General features: G+C 42.2%; 1 protein-coding gene across 1 annotated transcript; it reads right to left on the minus strand.

Annotated features, from left to right (window-relative positions):
* Positions 1–2408: 2408 nt before the first annotated feature.
* Positions 2409–3809, minus strand: LOC114170227. The gene has a single exon (XM_028055716.1). It carries the CDS (start codon positions 3807–3809, stop codon positions 2409–2411), a length of 1401 nt encoding a protein of 466 aa, XP_027911517.1.
* Positions 3810–26506: the final 22697 nt, after the last annotated feature.

The following is a 26506-nucleotide window of genomic DNA, read 5'->3' on the forward strand; positions in this document are numbered from 1 at the left end:
TGTAAGAACTCTGGCCCAAGAACCACTGCCTCACCATCCTGTTGCCAACACAATGGCGTCCTACATCTCCTACCATACAGGGCCTCGTAGGGAGCCATTCCAATACTGGTATGGTAACTGTTATTATACGTGAATTCTACCAATGGCAACACATCACTCCATGTACCCAGATGGTCTAAAACACAGGTCCTCAACAGGTCCTCCAACGACTGTATAGTCCGCTCAGACTGTCCATCTGTCTGAGGATGATAGGCGGAGCTCATCCTGAGCTGAGTACCCAAATCATTCTACAGCGACTGCCAGAACCTCGATGTGAACCTCGGGTCTCTATCTGACACAATACTCGCTGGCACTCCATGTAATCTAACAATCTCTCGCACATACAAATCCGCCAGCCTATCCATATTCATCTTCTGGTTAATCGGCAGAAAATGAGCACACTTCGTCAACCTGTCTACTATCACCCAGATTGAGTCGTGTCCTCTCACTGATCTCGGCAGGTGAGTGATGAAATCCATGGAAATGCTGTCCCATTTCCACTGTGGAATATCCAGAGGTTCTAACATACCACCCGGTCGCTGGTGTTCTATCTTCGCTTTCTGACATACCAAGCAAGAAGCGACGTAATCAGCCACATCCGTCTTCATACCCGTCCACCAGAAAGAGGCTTTCAAATCTTTGTACATCTTAGTCATACCCGGATGTATGCTAAGACGACTCTTATGCCCCTCATCTAGGAGCATCTTCCTCAGAACCCTGCTGTTTGGAACACACACTCTCTCCCTGAACCGTAGGATCCCGTCGCTGCCCATTCGAAAATCCTTCCTCTTCTCAGTGCCCAACTCTCCAATTATCATCTGCAGTTCCTGATCCTTCCCCTGTTCCACCCGAAGCTCATCTAGGAACTCATTCGTGATCCTCAGCATACTGCATCGTATCTGTCCAGGCCCCATATCCAACCCCAGATTCATGTCCCTCAACTGTTCTATCAGCTCCAACTCCCTAATCATCATAGCTGATACATGAATTCTCTTCCTACTCAAGGCATCCGCTACGACATTAGCTTTACCAGGGTGGTACAATAGCTCAAAGTCGTAGTCCTTTAAGTACTCCATCCAACGCCTTTGTCTCATATTCAGCTCTTTCTGATCAAACAAGTATTTCAAGCTTTTATGATCGCTGAATACCTGGAACTGCGCTCCATACAGGTAATGCCTCCATGTCTTGAGGGCAAACACGACTGCCGCTAACTCCAAGTCGTGTGTCGGGTAATTCTTCTCATGCACCTTCAACTGTCTCGATGCATAAGCTACAGGTCGTTTATCCTGCATCAGCACACAGCCTAACCCCTGATACGAGGCATCACAGTACACCTCAAATGTTTTAGTCGTGTCAGGGATTGCCAATATCGGTGCGGTGGTCAGTCTCCTCTTCATATCCTCGAAGCAAGCTTCACACTCGTCTGTCCACGAGAAAGGCTGGTCCTTTCTCGTAAGCTGTGTAAGAGGACTCACCATCTTGGAGAAACCCTCCACAAACCGTCGATAATACCCTGCCAAACCCAGAAAACTCCGCACCTCTGAAACTGTTTGGGGCCTCTCCCACTTCACCACAGTCTCTATCTTCGCCGGATCAACGGCTATTCCTTGGGCTGAGATCACATGGCCCAGGAATTGTACCTCTTCCAACCAGAATTCACATTTCGACAACTTCCCATACAACTGGTGCTCTCTGAGAATCCCCAATACTACTCTCAGATGCTCTGCGTGTTCTTCTCTGCTCTTGGAGTAGATCAGAATGTCATCGATAAACACTACTACAAACTGATCTAAATATGGCCTGAAAGTCCTATTCATGTAATCCATGAATATAGCCGGCGCATTGGTCACCCTAAAAGGCATCACTACATACTCGTAGTGACCATACCGTGATCGAAAAGCTGTCTTCTGGACATCCTCCGGCCTGACAAGGATCTGATGATACCCAGATCTCAGGTCTATTTTTGAGAACACCGCAGCTCCCCTCAACTGATCCAACAGATCATCAATCCTCGGCAACGGGTACTTATTCTTTATCGTTAGCTTATTCAGTTGCCGGTAATCAACACACAACCGCGAGCTACCATCTTTCTTTTTCACTAACAGAACTGGTGCTCCCCACGGTGATGCACTCGGTCGGATGAACTTCTTCTCAAGCAGATCCTCAATCTGTTTCTTTAGCTCAGGTAACTCAGCAGGCGCCATTCTGTATGGTGCCATAGAAACTGGCTCAGCGCCAGGGATGAGGTCAATGGAGAAATCTACATCCCTGCTAGGCGGTAGTTCTGGAATCTCATCCGGAAATACATCTGCATATTCATCCACTACCGGGATCCTGCTGATCTGCTCGGCCGTGCTCATCTTCTCTGCCTAGGCCACAATCATGTAACAGGTAGCTCCAGCCTCAATCTCTCTCACCGCCTGATTAGACGAGATCAGTTCTAGCCCCACCGTCTCAGGAAACACTATCTGACGCTGCCCGCAATCAATGACGACATGGTTGCTCGACAACCAATCCATGCCCAGAATCACGTCTAGACCCTCCATCGGCAAACAAATGAGGTTCAACCTGAACCTACGGCCTGCCACCTCCATAGGACACCCCACGCACTTAGAAGTGGTGGATACCTCTCCAGACGCTGGCGTCGCCACTAAAAGCTCGCACCCCAGCTCTCGCATCGTGAGCTCGAGCCTCCTCACACATTCATTAGACACAAACGAATGAGTGGCTCCTGAGTCGAACAACACCACTACCTCGTGGTCACACAACAAACATAGAAACTGCAAAAGATTACCTGACTGTTTCGCCTCTGTGGTCGTCAAGGCGAACACACGCCCCGGTGCTCTGGGTCGGTCTCCTACTGGTCTCGTAGCTGGCGCACCACCAGCTTGTCTTCTGTTAGGACACTGACGTGCAAAGTGCCCTGTCTGCTGGCATGCGTAGCACCTACCAGTACTACTGCCTCCACCTGTACTGCTGGCAGGTTTAGTACAATCCCTCCTCAAGTGTTCCCCGCCACAGTTAAAACACCGTAATCTTCCCCAGGTAGTCGGCGGTCTGCTATAAGGTTTCCTCTGAGGTCTGACATCTGAGGTAGTCCTCTGCTGTTTCCCCCCACTACTCGACCCAGTCTCCAACTGCTCCACGGTTTTGGCCTGCTCGACCAAAACTGGAAACTCTCTAATCTGAAGTGGCACAATGAAGCGGCGTATCTCATGTTTTAATCCGCCCTCGAACCTCCTACACCTCCACTCCTCAGTAACCTCTGAAGTGTAGAAACGCGCCAGGTATTCGAACCTCTCTATATAAGCCGCCACGGTCATAGTCCCCTGCTGAAGAGTAAGGAACTCTGCCTCCCGTTCGTGCCTCGCACTGTCGGGAAAGTACTTCTCCAGGAACCTCGTCCTGAAGACAGTCCACATCACCTGCTCCCCACGGGTCTGCATCAACTGCTGCATCCCCTGCCACCAATACTTTGCGTCTGCCACCAGAAGAAACGTGACAAACAACAGCCTCTGCTCATCTGTGCATCCCAGCACTCTACAGTTCTTCTCACACTCCCGCATCCAAGCATCTGCCTCGTCAGGAGTGGCTTTGCCAGAGAACTTGGCCGGCCGGTGTTTCATGAAATCTTCCATAGCTACTGGCCGGGTAGGTGCCACTACAGCTCTGGGTGGCGCCGCTATGGGCTGCATCGCGTCCACCATACGATGGATCGCCTGAGCTATGTCATCAGCTCCAGCGGTGTTCCTCCTCCTCCTGTTAGCCATAGCTCGTGCACGCCACATATTATAGCTGGTTCACACACACAGCCCATATTAGGATTTCATATCCAGAAATAAACTAATAACACAGACAATTAGTCACACAAACGTAAGGCGGTATGCTCACTCCCCATAGACCCCAAAATCATTTTGAAAACCATTGCTCTGATACCAAATGTAACATCCCGTCAGGATATTACTAATTTATAAATAAATAATTGGAATAATTAAGACAACATGTTTAATAATACCTCATTTTCCCAAAACGCGGGAAAATTTAAAACTTTATTAATTGCTGATAAAAACTTAGAACGTCCATCACATAATTAAAATCCAATGTTATTAAGTCACCCATCCGGGTTTACAAATATTTCCAAAACAAGTAATACAAGTAAAAAGTCTCCCCAACTCAATCCCCTCTCCGCGCCTAAGCTGCACCTGAGCCACCTGCATCACCAGCATCTGCTCCCGTGTACCGCGTACACGATCATCGCCACACACACGCAGATAGCGTGAGCTTAGCAGATAAAACACATATATATTCAAAGCTATAAACATATATATATAAATCAGTATACATACACATAACATCACTTAAATTTAACTTTCCACATTGCCCTATATTTTTATTCCCTCGATTCAATCTCCAATACGTTTATTCGTGTTCTACTTCGTCTGCTAATTACTTCAAGGTGACTTGCTGCCATACCTATCGGCCACAACCGATAGAGCACGTGCGGGAATACATGCTACGGATCATACACCGCAACGCCAGGTAGAGTTCCCACATACGAACAAAGTCCGTATCGTCCCAAGACTACCAAACTCGTCAGCCAACAACTGAGGAGGGCAATCTATTTGGACCCATCCGTACTGGCCACAACCAGCACACTAATACCGGCCACACTCGCCAACCCGAGCCACAACTCAAGGGTTCCTCGTGTTCGTCCGCCATCCCGAGCCACAACTCAAGAGATGCTATTCCGAGCAATAACTCAAGGAATACCACGTGCTTAACCCCTATCCCGAGCCACAACTCAAGGGATACGTTCCGAGCCACAACTCAAGGAACTCCAACAACCTCACCTCTAAAGCACTACCAGAAGCCTTGTAGAACACCCTATGAAGTCCAACAACTGGGACTTACAGCAGCTAAACCGCCTGGCGGGGGACACGTACCGCTAGGCGCCACAGCTTCCAGACCGCTTGGAAGCTATGATGAGTCGAACCTTTGCTCACATTCAATAATTAACTTTTGGGGAATTTAATATTATTTTTGCGCTTACAAATTTGATATTAGTTGCATCAAATTTATTATTAGATATTCTTGAGTTTAATAATGCAAGTGTAATTTAATTTAGGTCCTTAAGGGTGTAAATAATGAATCTTTTAATTCATAAATTAAGTCCCAAAATAAGAATTTTGGAGAGAAATAGTTCAGGTACTAAATGCACCCCCAATTCTCATGTTTACACCCCTTTTTCGAAATGGAATATCTATTATTAAAATAAAATATTTCTAGAGCTAGCTGCACCCCCTGTTTTCAGGTTTACACCCCCTTCTGTAATTTAACTTTAAATTTCTGCTTTGCACCCCTCCTTTTTACTAAGCTGCACCCCTAATGTCACTTAAGATCTAATCCATCAGATTTCGCCACGTGGCAATCCTCCACTTACTAAATTAACCATTCACAGTTTGCCACATCATCAATCTTCCATTAACTCAAATCACCAATCGAAACATGCCACATCATCACTCTCTCTCTCTCCTTCAAACAACCAAAACCCTAACCCTAACTCTTTCTCTCCTTCCATCTCCATTCCATTAAGCAGCCGCCACCTCCATTGCCGCCATGACCTCGTCCGACCACCGCAGCTCACGCCGGAATGCAGCCAACCGCTGCACTCCCGCCGGACTGCTGCCCCCACCGTCGCGCTCCAACATCTTGAACCTGCCACTCCCGCGCCGCCATGACTCCAGCCGCAGCATCGTCTTCCTCGTGTCTCCATCGCACCTCCATCTTCTGCAACTCTCGGCCACCATCACGACACCATCGCGCCACCATCGCGCCTTCATTGCTGCACCATACTCGAGGTCCTCCATGCTTCCTCGCGTCAGAACAACGTGCTCCTTCATTCACGTCGTCGGCAACCACCATTGTTGCAGCACTAGCGAGTCCTGCAGCAGCAAACGTGAGCTCCGCTGCATCGTTCTCGCGCCACCATCAAAGCTATGGAAACCACCACGAGTTCGCCATGGAAGCCACCGCGAGTTTGCGCCTGCACCTGCGCCCTCGTCGCGCTCACGTAAGAACTGTGTCGACCCCGTTCACTCCCGCGCCGTTTTCGACAGCATCGCTTCCATGGCAGCCACCACATCGCACTCGAGCCTCCTGCTTCCTCCACCATCCAGCCCCATCGTGACGCCACTTTTCCCCCCCTTGACAGCCGCAGACCCAACAATACCTTCGCGACAATTTCGCAGCCAACGCGACAACCACCATAATCTCGCCTGAACCACTCACGGCAGCCAAACCCTAATAGGGAGAGAGACTTCCCTGACACGTGGCAGTCTCTCAATGGGCTGTCAAAAAGTCAAGACTGGTCAACCAGTCAACTCTGGGCAAGGATTTGGTCAACAGTGGTCAAATTATCTATTTTATGCTATATCTGGCAGGTGGTTCGTCTATAGGAACCCTAAATTGGCCTAGGAAGGAAAAGATAGTCTGGCAGCAGTTCACCACCAACCAGACTAATTCTGGAAATTTCCCAGAATCACAATCTTTAAAAATGGAATATACAAATCCTACATAATCATACCAAATTCAGCATACCAATCAGAATCAAATTAATCAACGCATGAATTACCCTATTTAGCATGCCATTCAAATTAAAAATAAAGTTAACGCGTAAAAGCTCCCCTAACCTGGTTCCTTAGCTTAAATTAGAACAATTGATGAAGCTCTCCCTTGATCACCAATGGCCACCCTTGGTTTCCCTCAATTCTGCCTTCAACTCCCTCACGTCAGCCCCTCTCACTCACCCTTGCCTCTGTTTTTCTAAGTCTAGGTTCAGCCTTGCCAAAACTTTGCCTAAACTCCAACTTTTTCCTTTTAAACTAGTACTTTAGGTTACTTAAAAATATTAAAACGAATTTAATTTCATTTACCTTTTAATAACCCTCCATCTCTCATCATGAATGGGAATGCAGCCCCCCCTTGGCCGTACTGCTTCCCATTGCCTCTGTTAACCTTTCCCATTTCCCTCTAAAGTCACCATTAGCAAAATAAAAACAAGCATAATTTCCATTTAGCCTTTCCAAGGTTTGAACCCATGACCCCTTTGTTACCACTCAAGTGCATAACCATTTCAACCAATCACGTTTCATGCTAACCTTCACAATTCAAGTATCATAACATACAAGAACATGTTTTCATAAATTTAAATAACAAAACCATAACATCAAAAGTTAGCATACATAGGACTCGAACCCAAGTCCTCTCGCACAATCAAAGTGCTCTCAACCATATGAGCTAGCACTTTTCCACGTCATACCAACCATAATTTAATGTCATAATTATTACCCCTCCCGTATTTATTAATTAATTATTTATTTAATTAATTAAATTCTATGGGTCTTACAGTATGCTGAGAGGTTCAAACACCTCAGCCGTTTCTACACCCTGCCACTTGACGAGGAGTGGAGATGCCGTAAGTTTGAGAATTGCCTCAGGGGAGATATTTGCTTGATGGTGGCACCCTTGTCCATCAAGGATTTTGCTGCTCTGGTAGAGAAGGCCAGGGTGATGGAGAAGATGAAGCGCGAGGTGGAAGGCCAGCGCCCACAGCAGCCACAACCGCCTTAGAAGATCGGTGGACCATTTGGGTCCAGGCCCAGACATGAGGAGCGGAGGAGACCGTTTGATAGACCACACAATCAGTCTCAGGAGTCTCGGAGCTTTTCTCCTCAACAGGGCCGAGTTCGGTGTTACTCATGTGGAGGACCACACCCGAGGTACGCTTGTCCACGGAGGGAGGGCTACCGTAGGTGCAACAACTGTGGCAAGGAAGGCCACTTTGGGAGGGATTGCCCCAACCTTGCTAGGGCAGCGACATGCCCTCCAGTTCAGACACCCCATCAGCATCAGGGAGAGACAGAGGCAACAAGCCGCAGGCGACGGGCAGAGTCTATGCCATGACTGGAGCTGAGGCTGCAGGTTCAGGTAACCTTGTTATGGGTTATTGTGTGATTTCTGGGATGAGATGTTGTGTGCTATATGATTATGGAGCGACACACTCTTTTGTGTCAAATGCGTGTGTGGAACGTATGGGTCTGCCAGTGCGCGAGCTGCAGTGTGAGCTTGCGGTGTCTACTCCGACGTCGGGTTTGGTCAGGACGTCGTCCTTGTGTGCTAGGCTTCCAGTGGAGGTAGAGGGGCGCAGGTACAGGGTGAACTTAATCTGCCTACCTCTACAGGAGTTGGAGATGATCTTAGGAATGGATTGGCTCTCTGCCAATCACATTCTGATAGACTGTCGGGAGAAGAAGTTGTTGTTTCTCGACTTAGAGGAGCCTGAGTTGGTGTCTTCCCAGGGTGTTATGAGGGAACTATAGGACGGTGCGCAGTGCTACATGATCTTCACACATATGGAGGTGGAGAGAGGAGAAACAACGTCTATGATACCAGTCGTCCAGGATTTTGTGGAAGTAGAGAGGTGGAGTTCTCTATCGATCTAGTCCCGGGAACAGGCCCGGTCTTGATGGCCCCATATCGCATGGCTCCAGCAGAATTGGTAGAGCTCAAGAAACAGATAGAGGATCTAATGGAGAAACACTTCACCTTGGGGAGCACCAGTGTTGTTGGTAAAGAAGAAGGACGGGAGTTCACGTTTGTGTGTGGACTACAGGCAGTTGAACAAGATGACGATCAAGAATAAGTATCCACTTTCGAGAATTGATGACTTGATGGATCAGTTGCATGGGTCATCAGTGTTCTCGAAGATAGATCTGCGATCGGGTTATCATCAGATTTTGGTAAAGGCTGAGGATGTACAAAAGACAGCTTTCAGGTCGAGGTATGACCACTATGAGTACGTGGTTATGCCGTTTGGTGTGACCAACGCTCCAGCAGTGTTCATGGACTACATGAATAGGATCTTCCGACCTTTCCTAGATAAGTTTGTCGTGGTCTTCATAGACGACATCCTTATCTACTCCAGGACGCAGGAGGAACATGCAGAACACCTAAGGTTGGTGCTTGGTGTTTTGAGAGAGAAGCAGTTGTATGCCAAGTTGTCCAAGTGTGAGTTCTGGATGGACGAAGTTCAGTTTTTGGGGCATGTGATATCCGCCCAGGGGATTGCAGTGGACCCGACAAAGGTCGAGGCAGTGGTTAAGTGGGAAAGTCCTAAGTCGGCCACCGAGATCAGGAGCTTTGTGGGGTTAGCGGGCTACTATAGGAGATTCATAGAGTGATTCTCCAAGATAGTGGCGCCTCTGACTTTGCTTACCCGAAAGGACCAACCCTTCACTTGGACGGACAAGTGTGAGGAGAGCTTTCAAGAGCTAAAGAGGAGATTGACGAGTGCTCCTATATTGGTAATACCGGATGTGGGGAAACCGTTTGAAGTCTACTGGGACGCGTCTCATCTCGGACTTGGCTGTGCCTTGATGCAAGAAAAGAAGACAGTGGCGTATGCTTCACGACAGCTTAAGGTACATGAACGTAATTATCCCACTCATGACCTAGAGTTGGCGGCTATTGTTTTTGCCTTGAAGATCTGGAGGCACTATCTGTATGGTGCTCAGTTTCGGGTGTTCAGCGACCACAAGAGTTTAATGTACTTGTTTGATCAGAAAGAGCTGAACATGAGGCAGAGGAGGTGGATGGAGTTCTTAAAGGACTATAACTTCGAGCTCCTATATCACCCGGGGAAGGCAAATGTGGTAGCAGATGCCTTGAGTAGGAAGACGGTACATACAGCGCATCTCATGATAAAAGAGATAGAACTACTAGAGAAGTTCCGAGACATGAGGATACAGGTGGAGTTGGGGTCCGAGTCCATTAGGTGTAGTACCCTTACTATATCTAGTGACTTCTTGGGCTCGATCAGAGAGAGGCAGTTGTTGGATGTTGGTCTGAACAGAGTTAGGGAACAGCTTGGATCAGAGGAAGCCAGAGACTTTGCCGTGAATGATGATGGCATACTGAGGTTTTGAGGCAGAGTATGTATACCTGAGGATGCTGAGGTGAGAAGGTTGATCCTTGAGGAAGGACACAAGAGTCGTCTTAGCTTGCATCCTGGCATGACTAAGATGTACCAGGACCTTAAGGAAACTTTCTGGTGGCAGGGGATGAAGAAGGATGTGGCTCAGTTTGTATCCGCCTGTCTGACTTGTCAGAAGGCGAAGGTGGAGCATCAGAGACCCGAGGATGTTCTACAGTCGTTGGAGGTACCAGTGTGGAAATGGGACAGCATCTCCATGGACTTCGTGACTCATCTTCCACAGACTTTCAGAGGACATGACACCATCTGGGTGATAGTGGATCGGTTGACCAAGAGTGCACACTTCTTGGCAATGAACTTGAGAATGTCAATGGCCAAGTTGGCCCAACTGTACATTAGAGAGATAGTGAGGCTCCATGGGGTGCCTTCGAGCATAGTTTCCGACAGAGACCTACGATTCACGTCTCGGTTTTGGCAAACACTATAGGGAGCGATGGGTAGCACGCTCACCATGAGTTCAACTTATCACCCTCAAACCGATGGCCAGTCTGAGAGGACGATCCAGTCATTAGAGGATTTGTTGAGGACATGCATATTGGACCACCTGGGAGCTTGGGACGAGGTATTGCCTTTGATAGAGTTCACCTACAACAACAGCTTTCATGCGAGCATTGGCATGGCGCCATATGAGGCTCTTTACGGTAGGAGGTGTAGGACTCCTCATTGCTGGTATCAGGACGGAGAAGCAGTGTTGGTTGGACCAGAGTTGTTAGAGCAGACCACCGAGAAGGTGAGGATGGTGAGAGATAGGATGTTTGCAGCAGGAGATCATGTGTTCTTGAGGGTGACCCGAACCACTGGTGTGGGGAGGGCTCTCCGCTCAAGGAAACTCTCTCCTAAATTCCTTGGCCCGTATCAGATCACGAGGAGGATTGGGCCAGTGGCTTATGAGATAGCTTTACCTCCGCAGTTGGCAAACCTTCATCCAGTGTTTCATGTCTCGCAGCTGAGGAAGTATGTGTTCGACCCGGCCCACGTGTTGGAAGCTGAGGATATACAGATCAGGGAAGATCTCACCGTAGAAGTACCACCCATAGCTCTTGAGGATAGCGAGGTCGAAGAACGTCGTGGAAGGACCGTCAGTCTTGTTAAAGTCATCTGGTATCGGAGGACGGGTGACTCGACTTGGGAGTTAGAGGAGGACATGAGAAAATCACATCCACATCTCTTTACCTGGTGAGTCTTTATTTTCGAGGTCGAAAATTTTCTTGTTGGGGAGAATGTAAGGCCCATCAAAGTTGGCTGGCCATTTCTACCCTAAAGTTAAGGGCTGCCCTCTTGCGTTTGGGCCTAGGGTTGGCCCAATTGATAAAACCCTTTCAGGATGCCCTAACCCTCACTTTGCACTCTTGCAGAAAATCCAGTAGCCGTCACTCTCCTTACCCCTCACAGAACGCTCTACTAGGGTTCGCCTAAGGTCCCTTTCGAGCTAGCTCAGACCAGTTCCTACTCCGCATAAGTGCCCTTCTAGCTTGTATGTATTTTCCTTGGCATTATGTCCAGTCAGGTCTTCGTAACAAATTCCCCTTGGTTCTATTCCTCCACTGTTTTCCAGCTCTTTATTCGTTCTCGGGATAGCAGTGCTAGCTACCGCACTGCCAGGTCTTCCGTTAACCCTTCCTCCAGGTAAGAGAAGCTAGACCGTCTTCGTGTGGTGTACCTTGTCTTGTATCGTGTGGTTTGTGGTTTGCTTGAGTTTGTGTATTGCTCTGAGGCTTTTGAACTGCTTGGAAATCTCTGTTGGGTGTGGGTATGCGTTGTGCAGGTGCGAACAGTGGCGGACACTGATAGACTCGCCCAGGCGAGATGTGCAGAGGCTCGCCCAGAGCTTTATGCGCGAGTGGTCGCCCAGGCGACCAGAGTGTGTTTTGAGCGAGCACACAACTCGCCTAGGCGAGAGGGGTCTCGCCTGAGCATGATCCCGCGATGCTTTCTTGTTCCTGTTTGGGCCCTCGCCTAGGCGGAGGGGGATTCGCCTAAGCGAGACCCCTCAGCCTGAGTGAGGTGCTGGGCGAGACAACGTCTGGTTTAGTTGCTTTGTGACCTTCGGATGAGTGGTACTCTCTTGGGTATGCTTGTATGTTGAGACGTATGTATATATATATGTATGATGGATGGCCATGTGTGTGTGACATGATTCTCGAGTGGAATGATGGTTATTGTGGAAGTTCGACATGTGAGACTTATGAATGAGTTGGAACTTAAGAGACATGTTATCGTTATGAGGTGAGGCCCTATACTCATGAAGGGGTGGTGATCAATGGTAAGTATTGAACATGCGATACGAATGAGGTGTTATTGTGTTGAGACAGACGTGGGAATGTGAGTATGATTAATATTCTCCTATTGTGGATTTATGCTTGTTGGGTCTGTGTCAGTGCGTAAGTCCTTGAGGATCTCTAGGTGAGATCCCCAGGGTTGCGCTTCAGTGGTCGGGACGTAATTCCATGACCCCAGCTAGTGGGTGTCCATGGTGGTGCCCCATCTGTATAACTAGGTAAGGAATCAAGGTAAGTGATGAAGGATTATCTTGTTCCTTTTTAAGAATATTGAATATGGTGTGAGTTGATTAAGAAAGCGAAGTGAAATCCCCACTGGACATTAAGATAGCAACCTATCTAGATGTGAAGGTTCCTTTCACAAAGCTCAAGAGAAGAAGACGATGGATTGATTCAAAACAAAAAGGAAATGGAAAGCACATAAACCATAGAAAACCAAGAACAATTAAAGGAAGAAGAAAACATAAAATGGAAAGGAAAGAAATGGTAAAAATGTGAGAAGCACGCCACTACAAGGCTAGGCTAGAAGCCATGGCAACCTTGAAGATGAGTGGATGTGTGCCGCCACTTGCTATGCAAGATAAGGCTTAAAAGTATTCACTCCCAAGGGAGGAAACTCTCACAAATGGTTGAGACACAAGAATGTTTTACTTCAAAATGTTCAACCCTTTTACATGTCTAGGAGCACCCCTTATATAGAAGAGTTTATGGGCCTCTAAGCAAATAAAAGATACCTAAGGATGTCTCTACAAAAACCTAACCCTAGCTTCTAGAAACTAGGTCAAATAAGGTCACAAAAAATGAGAGACAAAAGAGCTAACTATGGTGTGTGCAAGGCTAATTTCGTTCTAGCACAAAAGGAGACAAAGAATGTGTCTCATATGTCTCCAAAAAGTGGCCAAAGTGTGCTAAAAACAAAGGAGACCAAAGGTACATAGGTACACTTGTTTTATGCCTTTTACTTTATGCTTTATGCCTTTGCTTTACTCTCTCCTCCACATCATTTATGCTCCCCAATCACCATGCGCCACCTAGCATTGCTTTCTTACTCCTAATTAACCTACAAAGCAAATAAACATAGATTAGCATGTTGGCTTAAGTCAAGTCAACTATAGTCAACAAGTCAAACCTGGTCAAAGGTCAACAAGTCAACTAAAGTTGATTCAACTAAGTCAACTTAGGGAATCAAAAATAACAAACACAAATGAAAGGGATGAAAGATTAGTGAACTTCCTTTCTAAACATGCTTAGTCTTCTTAAGCATGTGCCTCCATCCTTGGTTGGGGTCAATCCTTCATCATCCTCTCCTCCTTGGAGAGAATTTGACCACAAATTCTTGAAGCCTTTGTAGATGGAGCTTGACTTGATTTGGGGGAGGTTTTGCGCCTTCCTTTTATGAGCTCTTGTTCCATCTTTTCTAAGGGTACTACCCCTAGCTTTGGTTAGGCCATCCCTCTTTTCTAGACCACTCTTCTTCTCATGCTTGTGCATTGGGTCTTCCTTTTGAGCCTTGCAAGAGAAGGAAGAATGGTGATGTTCATCTTGCTTTGGAAATATTTTTTTAGAGGCAAGTAACACTTTGGAGGTAACTTGCTCTTTTTCTTTTTCATCTTTTCTCTTATCTTTCACTTTATTTTGGTCTTCATTTTCTTGATTGGGTGAGAGAGGTAGGAGTGTGAACTTCTTGCCTTGGAAGGAGAAAGCATAGGTGTTAGCATGGCCATCATAAAAGACTTTTCTATCAAATTGCCATGGCCTACCTAACAAAATATGAGTTTCTTCCATAGGCACAACATCACATAACACCTCATCTTTAAAATTTCCAATTGAAAAGTTAATGAGGACTTGTTGAGTTACTTTAATGTCTTCTTTCTTAAGCCATGATATCTTGTAGGGCTTGGCATGAGGGATAGTTTTCAAGCCAAGCTTGTCCACAACCCTTGTGCTAGCCACATTTACACAACTTCCATTATCTATGAGGAGGGGACATAATTTGTCATTGATATGGCACCTTGAATGAAAAATGTTTTGTCTTTGAGAAGGGTCAAGTTCCTTGGAAACTTGTCTTAGTTGGTGCCTTATCATTAACAATCCACCTTCAAGGGGTTTAATCCTTTCACTTGAAGAAGAAGTGTGGGAAGAAGTACTTTTGGGGGAAGGGGGAGAAGAATGTTCACTCTTTACTTCTCTTTTAAGGTTTAAGGCCATGGTTCTTTTGGTATGACAATTTGAAGCTATGTGCCCATATCCCAAACACTTAAAACATTTTATAGAACTTATCCTTATACCTTGAGAAGAATTAGGAGTTTCATTAGAATGCCTAGATGAATTAGTCCTAGGAGGTGGGTCTTGGGAACTCTTGAGTGGTAATTTATCATGTTTTCTTTCTTTATCTTTCCAAGTACTAGAATAGTAGTCATTGTATGAACCACTCCTCTTGGCCTTTTTTTTCTTTTGCAATTGAGTTTCAACTTTAATGGCCAAATGTAAAACTTTGTCAAGAGAGGAGTACTCATATAACTCTACCAAATCTTGTATGTCCCTCCTTAACCCACTCACAAATCTAGTTACCTTTTCCTATTCACTTTCAAATTGGAGTCCTACTTTTCGAAGCATGGACTCCATTAACTTGTAATATTCATCTACACACATGGACCCTTGTTGAAGCCTTTGGAGCTTCAAAAGAGTCTCCCTCCTATAATAGGAAGGAACAAATCTAGCGCGCATAAGAGTTTTAATGTCCATCCAAGAAGCCGCGGGTTGCCCTTGGTCATAATTCTTACAAACTTTATGCCACCAAGTATTGGCATACTCCAAAAATCCTAAAACAACTAGATCAACTTGTGCTTGATCATTTACATAATTTTCATTGAAAATTTGATCAACTTTAGCTTCCCAATCAAGGAATATTTTGGGATCACTTCCACCATAGAACTTAGGAATCTTTGGAGTTTGCTTCTCTTGTGTTGGGTTACGCCTAGAATGCCCTCTTTTCCTAGCCTCTCTTTCTTGCTCTTTAGCTTCAAGCCTTTGAATGTGCTCTTGGATTCTTAGGTCACTTTGCTCCTTTTCTTTTCTCAATTGTTCAAAGGACTCCTTCCTAGACAACTCCAAATCCTGGAGCACTCTCATCAATGTATTGTTTTTGTTTGGAGTAGGTGCATTTGATGAACTTGCCATGATTCCTACAACAAAACACTCAAAGCCAAGACAAAATAAATGAATTAGGGGTTAGACAACATGAAAACCGAGACCAAATCCAACCCACAATCTAACCCAAGTGTTTAGATCACTCTCCCAAAGTAACAAGGCAAGGCTAGCACTCAAAATCCACCAAAGGAGTGAAGCAAACACTTTTAAAAACTTGTTCAAAACCTTTCAAATGCAAGACAAGTGATTCGGCCACAACATCCCAAGAGTTTCAACAAAAGAAAACTACTAAGACAAAACAAAGAACACCTAGTGACAAGCAAGAAAAGCACAAAAACAAGGAAAGCTAAACTCTAAAGAAGAAAATTTTGAGACAAAACTTTTAACAAGACTAAAACAAGAAAAACACATTTTAAAGACTCTACGGAAAGTACTTGACAAGCATCTTCAAGTTTTAAATCATGCATACACCAAGAAAGATCATAACCAAGTTAAAGCATGGAACTAATTAGCCAATATCACCCAATTCTCAAGTATGAAAACTAGTAGCATAACACCTAGTGAAAAACACACTTTTAGTTCACTAAGGAGCAAGGTTGCTCTCGGTTTTTAGGCAAAAATTGGTGCAAATTTTTTTTCTTTCACAACTAGTTTCATAAAATGGTGAGAAAGAGTTTTAGGTGGCTTGGACACTTAGTTCCTCAAGTTTTAGGCCAAAATCAATTTCATGGAGCAAACATAAAGCAAGACATAAAGTGAAAGCAAGATTCAAATACTTGGAAAAACAAGAATAAGAAAACTTCAAGATAACATATGACATATGACTCAAGCAAAAGTTAGGCACATTTAAAGACTCAAACATGTCATACACAAAGACACAAACATGTAGCTATCATGCATTTAAACTTATGGATTTGAGGCTCACAGACTAAGCATCCAAAGATATGTTATCCAACCACATTTAGGAGAAAGAAGAGTAACAAAAACAGTAGCCAAAACTGCCCAACATAACCTGAAAAACGTTGATTCGCGGTGATCTCGGCAGCTCTGACCTTTGCTCACTATTTCAATCATAACTCTCTCCATAGAACTCCAAATGCATTGGTTCTTTTTTTGTTAAAAACTAGACTAATAGAGCTTTCTTTTGACATCAAGAACGTAATTTTTGGATCACTGAGCAAGTACAGTTTAATCTTTTAAAATCGTGAACAGTTTCTGCCAGCATTGTTTTTGTGTACAATGGAAGTAGATTTGAACCATACAAAGATAGCTACAACAAGACAAGGTTAGCACATGAAAAACACTATATTCAAGATAACCTGGCTCTGATACCAAATGATGAAGGATTATCTTGTTCCTTTTTAAGAATATTGAATATGGTGTGAGTTGATTAAGAAAGCGAAGTGAAATCCCCACTGGACATTAAGATAGCAAGCTATCTAGATGTGAAGGTTCATTTCATAAAGCTCAAGAGAAGAAGACGATGGATTGATTCAAAACAAAAAGGAAATGGAAAGCACATAAACCATAGAAAACCAAGAACAATTAAAGGAAGAAGAAAACATAAAATGGAAAGGAAAGAAATGGTAAAAATGTGAGAAGCACGCCACTACAAGGCTAGGCTAGAAGCCATGGCAACCTTGAAGATGAGTGGATGTGTGCCGCCACTTGCTATGCAAGATAAGGCTTAAAAGTATTCACTCCCAAGGGAGGAAACTCTCACAAATGGTTGAGACACAAGAATGTTTTAACTTCAAAATGTTCAACCCTTTTACATGTCTAGGAGCACCCCTTATATAGAAGAGTTTAGGGGCCTCTAAGCAAATAAAAGATACCTAAGGATGTCTCTACAAAAACCTAACCCTAGCTTCTAGAAACTAGGTCAAATAAGGTCACAAGAAATGAGAGACAAAAGAGCTAACTATGGTGTGTGCAAGGCTAATTTCGTTCTAGCACAAAAGGAGACAAAGAATGTGTCTCACATGTCTCCAAAAAGTGGCCAAAGTGTGCTAAAAACAAAGGAGACCAAAGGTACATAGGTACACTTGTTTTATGCCTTTTACTTTATGCTTTATGCCTTTGCTTTACTCTCTCCTCCACATCATTTATGCTCCCCAATCACCATGCGCCACCTAGCATTGCTTTCCTACTCCTAATTAACCTACAAAGCAAATAAACATAGATTACCATGTTGGCTTAAGTCAAGTCAACTATAGTCAACAAGTCAAACCTGGTCAAAGGTCAACAAGTCAACTAAAGTTGATTCAACTAAGTCAACTTAGGGAATCAAAAATAACAAACACAAATGAAAGGGATGAAAGATTAGTGAACTTCCTTTCTAAACATGCTTAGTCTTCTTAAGCATGTGCCTCCATCCTTGGTTGGGGTCAATCCTTCATCAGTAAGGTTGCATCTTGACACTCTGAGGAGCCAGTTAGTCTCACCTAGAGCGGACTCACTCCTGTGGTGAGAGTACCAGGAGGCCTGAAATCCAGTAAGGGCTAACCTTGTGGTGAGGGAAATTTGATTCATCATATCCACCACAAGTGCAAGCATCCGCTGAATCTGACCAAGTTATACGTATCCGAATGAGTCGAATCGAGTCGTAGTGTATTGAATGGAGAGTCATAACATGTTTGGTTGTTATATGGATATGAGATGATGAAAATATATTTGACTGTATGATGAATATGTGTTGGCTCTAGCTTACCCGTTTTGTTGCATGGTTGTGTTGTATGTGGTTGTTCTTCCTTGCGATGATCATCAACTTGGTTGATGGGAGTAGATGGGCGAGGTTCTCGTGGTCAACAAGGGAATGGCGATTCCGCTACCTAGCCATCCGGGCTGTATCTTGTACTTCTTTCCGTCATGCTTCTTTAGGGCTATGGCCCCTGTATTCGTGGTTATTAGATTGTAAACTTTTAGTTAAACAGTTATTCTGCTTTGTTGGCATCGTGGTGTGCCTAGTTTTGTAGGGGTGATGTTGGGAACCCCAAGACTGCGTTGTTATACTATCTTATGTGTGGCGTTTCCTTTAATTGCGTTTATGAATTAAATGGGACGTTACAGTTTCTTTACCTTATTTCTAGTTTGTCATTTCTTTGGTAATCCTTTGAGTTTGTCATGGCATTATTCACTTTTGGTTTAGCAATTATAATTTTGTGCTTTTCTTGCTTTATTTCTTGACCTCTTTTGGTTTGGTTTCTATATTTGGTGCATACTTCTTTTTGGAGGTGATCTAATTTTCCTAAGGTAGCATCCTAGGAGGTGGAGTACCTAGTCCTGAAAGAGAATCCTCTTTGGTGAGATCAAGAGGAAGTGCAAGAGTGAAACACTTGTGAGGACCAAGCCAAGAAGACAAAACCAAGAAGACCTTTTACATTTTATGCACTTTGTATTAAAATTGAGTTGTAAAATTGTAATGCTTTCTTTCTTGTGTTCATGGCCTAGTTAGGTGTCTTGGGGGAGTCTTAGGTACTCAATCCCATCTCCTAATTAGAACTTCTTCTATACATTAGTGAAGCGCTTTTAGTGGTGAAGTGATGAGTGCATATTTTTACCCTCATTTAATGTTTAATTATGGGTATTTAATTGAATTTGTGTGCTTAAAGATTAATTTAATTGGGATTTCCTATAATTGGGTTTATTGAGCATGAGATTCAAAAACATGTTAAAAATAGCTTTTTAGTTGCATAAATGTTCTTTGGATATTTTGAGGTGTGTTAGTGCAGCTGCAGCTAAGTTGAGCTCATGAAGGTGTGGAAATAAATTGATTAAAGCTTCATGACACCTTAATCCAAGAATAAGAAATTATCAAAAGCACAAAACTTCAAGCCAAGCATTGCATGAAGACGGCAAGAAAAACTTGAAAAAGTGAAGAAGTTTGGCTAAACCGAGAAGAAAGGAACAAAAAAATTGGACCCTGCGATTTTCTTTATCTTTATGATAGAAGATAATTTGGGAAAAATATATCTTTAGATATTTTATTTGATATTTTTAAATAATTATCTTATTTAATTATATCATAAAATATTAAAAGATATTAACTACCAATCTTTTTAAATATGACAAGATCTTCTGGAATATTTTTAGATCCACAACAAACAAATATATCTTGAAGATATTGGATTTTTTAGAAGATAATTTGAGGAGATTGCAAAGGGTTGATTTGGAAAATTAATACAAATATTAATTGGTGATAATTTATCATATATCTTTAAGTAATTAATTAATTTAATTATATTAGATATTGATATTATCAACCAATTATATTTGTCAAATAGTCTATATCTCTCCAAGTATTTTTAAATATTTATATTTATCTTTATTTCAAAAGATATTTGAGAGATTTTAGCAACAGAAAAGCCCAGTCCAATTCCTATATAAAGAGACCAAGGGAGAAGTAAAAAACAAGCTCGGCACGTCGGAATTTAGGTACCCTTAGGGGGACCTAATTTCTTTCTCTCTTTTCTTCTCTCTATTCTTCTCTCTTTATTTTGCATTCATGGAGTTCTAAACTTCTTGGGTTGATTCCATTGTAATTTCATTATGGATTTTGAGGTTAGAATGAATTAATTTCTTTGTTCTTTTTATTATTGTTGAGGTTTTAATTCATCTATGTCTTTTATCTTTGAATCACGTAAAAAGTAATGATTTAAAATCTATATGCATGTTGATCATATGAGTTCAAGGGTTTTTAAATTGAATTGAGACTTTACTTTGATTTTATTTAGAAACTTTCATGTGATTAAATGAGTTTTTACCAATAATTGAGACTTTACTTTGATTAAAGGTATTTACTCTAACGAAAATTAATTGAGACTTTACTTTGATTAATTAAGCTTTTTATTTGGTGAGGAGATAAAAGAATAGACATGATTAGGCACAGTAAAATTTGATTGAGACTGTACTTTGGTTGAATTTACTGTGGATAATCTAAAAGTTCTCACTTTTAATTGAGACTGTACTTTGGTTAAAAGTGAGAACGCCAACAAATTCATTGAGACTTTACATTGATTAATTTGTAAATCTACAACAATAATTAATTGAGCAATAATCTTTAGATAACCGATGATGAATCTATTTTGAAAAAGCAATGGAATCAATCTATTTTCTTTACTATTGTTTTTATTTCTTTTTATCTTTTAAATTTTATTTCTATCTTTGTTTATCTTAATCCCCTATATTTTTTATTTTATTTGACTAACCGCTTTGTATAGTTTTATAAGAACTAATTTGTTAAAAATCAATTTCGTGTTCGTTGGGAGACGACTTTGGGTTACTTTACCCTTTCTATTTTGTTGACTACTTTCTTAACAATACTGAAGTTGTTATAGATAAGTAGTATTAATTTGAACGCGTCAACGACAGCGTTATCATGAAGTTTGAAGGTTCCAAGTGCCTTCTACTTCTACCAAAACTTAGGCCGCATATAGCTTATAATCTTTCTTGTTTTTAATTTTCTTGTTTGATAGTTTAGTGTGTGTCAACTTAGTCTTTGAATTAATTTCATTTAAGAAGTTTTGTACAAAAGTTTCAAGTTCCCTTGGCTAGGAAAGACTTGGTATGTAAGCAATCCAAGTGATTCACCTCTCTTTCCTGGAGGAGAACTAAAACCTTTTGCTATCTACTTCTTCTTTGAAATTTTCTTTTAAAGACCAAAGTCTTCTAAAAAAAATAATGTCTCAACCTCCTTCTCAATGTATGAGTGCTTCAAATGAAGGAGAAATAAGTTTGAAACAAATTGCCTTTGATTTGAGAGCACTACTACGTTGGAAGGAAGATGAAATAATTGCAAAGGTAAGGGAAAAACAAGAAAGAGATAGGTTTCATCAACTTTTAGATGAAGAGAGGAGGGGAACAAGAAATATGGAAAGGTTGCATGAGAGGATGAGTAATAGGAGTCAACATTTGTACTCCCATACAACAACACTAGTCACACACTATGAAGAAGATAGTAGACTAGTTGACAACTTCTCTCAACCTCCTCCTCCTCTAAGAAGAGAAAGAAGAGAGCCTAGGGAACCAATAGCCAATAGAATAGACCTCCCTCACTTTTATGGGAAAGATGATGTTAAAGCTTATCTTGATTGGGAAATGAAGGTTGAGCAACTCTTTGCTTGCCATCAAATAAGTGAGGAGAGGAAAGTACCTTTAGCTACCCTTAGCTTTCAGGGCAATGCTATGTATTGGTGGACTGCCCTCGAAAGAGTGATGAAGGATTATCTTGTTCCTTTTTAAGATTATTGAATATGGTGTGAGTTGATTAAGAAAGCTAAGCGAAATCCCCACTGGACATTAAGATAGCAAGCTATCTAGATGTGAAGGTTCCTTTCACAAAGCTCAAGAGAAGAAGATGATGAATGGATTCAAAACAAAAAGGAAATGGAAAGCACATAAACCATAGAAAACCAAGAACAATTAAAGGAAGAAGAAAACATAAAATGGAAAGGAAAGAAATGGTAAAAATGTGAGAAGCATGCCACTACAAGGCTAGGCTAGAAGCCATGACAACCTTGAAGATGAGTGGATGTGTGCCGCCACTTGCTATGCAAGATAAGGCTTAAAAGTATTCACTCCCAAGGGAGGAAACTCTCATAAATGGTTGAGACACAAGAGTGTTTTTACTTCAAAATGTTCAACCCTTTTACATGTCTAGGAGCACCCCTTATATAGAAGATTTTAGGGGCCTCTAAGCAAATAAAAGATACATAGGATGTCTCTACAAAAACCTAACCCTAGCTTCTAGAAACTAGGTCAAATAAGGTTACAAAAATGAGAGACAAAAGAGCCAACTATGGTGTGTGCAAGGCTAATTTCGTTCTAGCACTAAAGGAGACAAAGAATGTGTCTCATATGTCTCCAAAAAGTGGCCAAAGTGTGCTAAAAACAAAGGAGACGAAAGGTACATAGGTACACTTGTTTTATGCCTTTTACTTTATGCTTTATGCATTTGCTTTACTCTCTCATCCACATCATTTATGCTCCCCAATCACCATGCGCCACCTAGCATTGCTTTCTTACTCCTAATTAACCTACAAAGCAAATAAACATAGATTAGCATATTGGCTTAAGTCAAGTCAACTATAGTCAACAAGTCAAACCTAGTGAAAGGTCAACAAGTCAACTAAAGTTGATTCAACTAAGTCAACTTAATCAAAAATAACAAACACAAATGAAAGGGATGAAGGATTAGTGAACTTCCTTTCTAAACATGCTTAGTCTTCTTAAGCGTGTACCTCCATCCTTAGTTAGGGTCAATCCTTCATCAAAGAGATAGGAGAATCAATCAAATTCCCGAGGTCAAATATTGGAATGACCTCAAAGGAGCCCTTAGGAGAAGACATATTCCCTCCTACTATCATAGAGAGCTAATGGATAAGCTCCAAAGACTCCATCAAAATAAAATGAAAGTGGAAGAATATAGACAAAAGATGGAGTTATATATGATGAGGGCTGGGATTAGGGAGTCCGAGGATACCACCATTGCAAGGTTTCTTAGTGGCTTAAGTCTTGAGATAAGAGATAGAGTAGAATTGTTGCCCTACCAAGACTTAAATGACTTGGTTCAACTTTGCATAAAGGTAGAGCAACAAATTCTAAGGAAAAATTTTCGAAATGACTACTCTAACTCTTATACCAAGAAAGAATTCAAGAGGGAGGGTAAGCAAGTCAAAGAGGAACCCTCCAAAAGTTTCGAGGAAAAGGAGAAACCAAGGGAAGGCACATCTTCACACACTCGCACTAGTGAAATCAAATGTTTCAAGTGTCTTGGTAGAGGTCATGTTGCATCTCAATGCCCCACCAAAAAGACCATGATCTTAAGGGGTGTTGACCACTATAGTAGCCAAGATGAGCAAGAAAGTGAGAGTGAGACTTCTAGTGAGGAGTCTAATGACGAGTCTAAGGAAATTGCCTGTCCTTGTGAAGGAGACCTTCTAATGATTAGAAGACTTCTTAGCAACCAACCCATTCCAAAAGAGCCAACACAAAGAGAGAACATCTTTCATACAAGATGTAAAATTTTAGAAAACACTTGTTCTCTCATTGTTGATAGTGGTTCATGTTGCAACTGTTGTAGTACAAGGTTGGTTGATAAGTTGGCTTTGACTATCATTCCCCATCCAAAACCTTACAAACTGCATTGGCTTAATGAAAGTGGGGATTTGACAGTCCAACATCAAGTGAAGGTCAAGTTATCCATAGGGAAATATGAAGATAGTGTGCTATGTGATGTAGTACCTATGGAAGCTTGCCATGTTTTATTGGGAAGACCTTGGCAATTTGACAAGAAAACCATGCATAATGGTCTTACCAATGAAATCACCTTCACTCACAAGGATAGAAAATTTGTCTTGCCTCCTTTATCACCATCCCAAGTGGTAGAGGATCAAATCCAAATGAGAAAGAAGTTGGAAAAAGAGAGAAAAGAGGATAAAAAAGAAGAAGTCCTTCCTCTCTCCCAAAAAAAGTAAGTAAAGATGAATCTGAGGTGGGAGAGATTGGTGTCCCTTCTCCCAAGGTCATTCAACATGAGAACATTTTGACTATAAAATCTTTGAACCAAGTTCTCAACGATGAACAACCTTCATGCCTCTTGTTGTGTAAAGGAACACTCACATGCATTGCCACATTTCTTGAACTTAAGAGTCTACCTCCTAAAATTGAAAATCTTTTGAAAGAGTTTGAGGATATATTCCCTAAGGAAGGGCCAATTTGGCTTCCTCCTTTTAGAGGAATTGAGCATCAAATAGATTTAGTGCCTGGGGCAAGTCTTCCAAATAGACCACGTTATAGGACAAATCCTCAAGAAACAAAGGAGATAGAGTCTCAAGTGCAAGAATTGTTGGAGAAGGGTTGGGTTCAAAAGAGCCTTAGTCCTTGTGTTGTGCCTGTTTTGTTAGTGCCTAAAAAGGATGGAAAGTGGAGAATGTGTTGTGATTGTAGGGCTATAAATAACATCACCATCAAATATAGGCATCCAATCCCTAGGCTTGATGACATGCTTGATGAGTTGCATGGGTCCCTCATGTTTTCTAAAATTGATCTAAAGAGTGGTTATCACCAAATAAGAATCAAAGAAGGTGATGAGTGGAAAACCGCTTTTAAGACCAAATTTGGACTATATGAGTGGTTGGTGATGCCCTTTGGGCTTACTAATGCACCTAGCACATTCATGAGGCTAATGAATCACGTTCTTAGAGAGTGCATAGGAAAGTTTGTGGTTGTCCACTTTGATGACATTTTGATCTATAGCAAGAGCTTGCATGAGCACATAGATCATCTGAGGTCTGTCCTTACCATCCTTAGGGTAAATAGTTTGTTTGCAAATAAAGAGAAATGCACTTTTTGTGTAGATAGTGTTATTTTCTTAGGTTTTGTAGTAAATAAAAATGGGGTCCATGTTGACCCTACAAAAATAAAGGCCATCCAAGAATGGCCTACTCCTAAAAATGTTGGACAGGTTAGGAGCTTCCATGGTTTGGCAAGCTTTTATAGGAGGTCTGTTCCTAACTTCTCTACTTTGGCTTCACCCCTCAATGAACTTGTCAAGAAAGATATATCTTTTAATTGGGGTGAAAAATAAGAGTCTGCTTTTCAGCAACTCAAGGAAAAGCCCACCAATGCACCCATTCTAGCTTTACCAAACTTTTCAAAAACCTTTGAGCTAGAGTGTGATGCATCCGGTGTAGGAATAGGTGTTGTGTTGTTGCAAGGAGGGCACCCAATTGCTTATTTCAGTGAAAAACTTCATGGTGCCTTCTCAACTATCCCACCTATAATAAGGAATTGTATGCCTTAGTTAGGGCCCTTCAAACTTGGGAACACTACCTTGTGTCCAAAGAGTTTGTCATACATAGTGACCATGAGTCGCTAAAATATTTGAAGGGCCAACATAAGTTGAATAAAAGACATACTAAGTGGATGGAATTCTTGGAACAATTTCCTTATGTGATAAAGTACAAGAAGGGCAAAAGTAATGTGGTGGCAGATGCCTTGTCTAAAAGGCACACCTTGTTTTTAAAATTGGGAGCCCAAATTCTTGGATTTGATCACATTCCAGAAATGTATAATCAAGATTCTGAGTTTTCCTCTACTTATGTTGAATGTATGGAAAGACCTCAAGGAGGTTTCTATGTGAATGAGGGGTATTTGTTTAAAGAAGGAAAAATTTGTATTCCGCAAGGGTCACAAAGAAAACTCCTTGTTCAAGAAACACATGAAGGGGGATTAATGGGTCATTTTAGGGTAGAAAAAACCCTAGGTCTTTTAAAAGAGAAATTCTTTTGGCCCCATATGAGGAAGGATGTCCAAAGGCATTATAATAGATGTATTTCATGCTTACAATCTAAGTCTAAAACAATGCATCATGGATTATACACCCCCTTGCCTATTGCTTCAGCCCCTTGGGAAGATATAAGTATGGATTTTGTCTTAGGACTCCCAAGAACACAAAGGGGTTTTGATTCCATTTTTGTGGTGGTAGATCGTTTTAGCAAAATGACACACTTTATACCCTGCCACAAAGTGGATGATGCTAGCAACATTGCTAGGCTTTTCTTTAGAGATGTGGTCAAGCTTCATGGTATACCCCGCACCATAGTTTCTGATAGAGACACCAAGTTCCTTAACCACTTTTGGAAACCACTTTGGTCAAGGTTAGGAACTAAGCTTAATTTCTCTACTTCATGTCACCCACAAACTGATGGGCAAACTGAAGTTGTTAATAGGTCTCTGTCTACTATGTTAAGGGCAATTTTGAAAAGGAACCACAAATCTTGGGATGAATGCCTTCCCCATATTGAGTTTGCCTACAATAGAGTAGTTCATAGGACTACTAAAATCTCTCCATTTGAAGTTGTTTATGGCTTTAATCCTCTCACTCCCATGGACTTGCTACCACTTCCTACATCTTTTGATTTTATTCATAAAGAAGGGGTGGCAAAATCTGATTTTGTTAAAAAAATGCATGAAAAGATTAAAAGCC

This window comes from Vigna unguiculata, chromosome 11 (genome assembly GCF_004118075.2).
Source record: "Vigna unguiculata cultivar IT97K-499-35 chromosome 11, ASM411807v1, whole genome shotgun sequence".
NCBI classification, from domain to species: domain Eukaryota; kingdom Viridiplantae; phylum Streptophyta; class Magnoliopsida; order Fabales; family Fabaceae; genus Vigna; species Vigna unguiculata.

Coding starts and splice junctions, on each gene's coding strand:
- LOC114170227 (XM_028055716.1), bottom strand. CDS start 3,809: ATGGCTAACAGGAGGAGGAGGAACACCGCTGGAGCTGATGACATAGCT.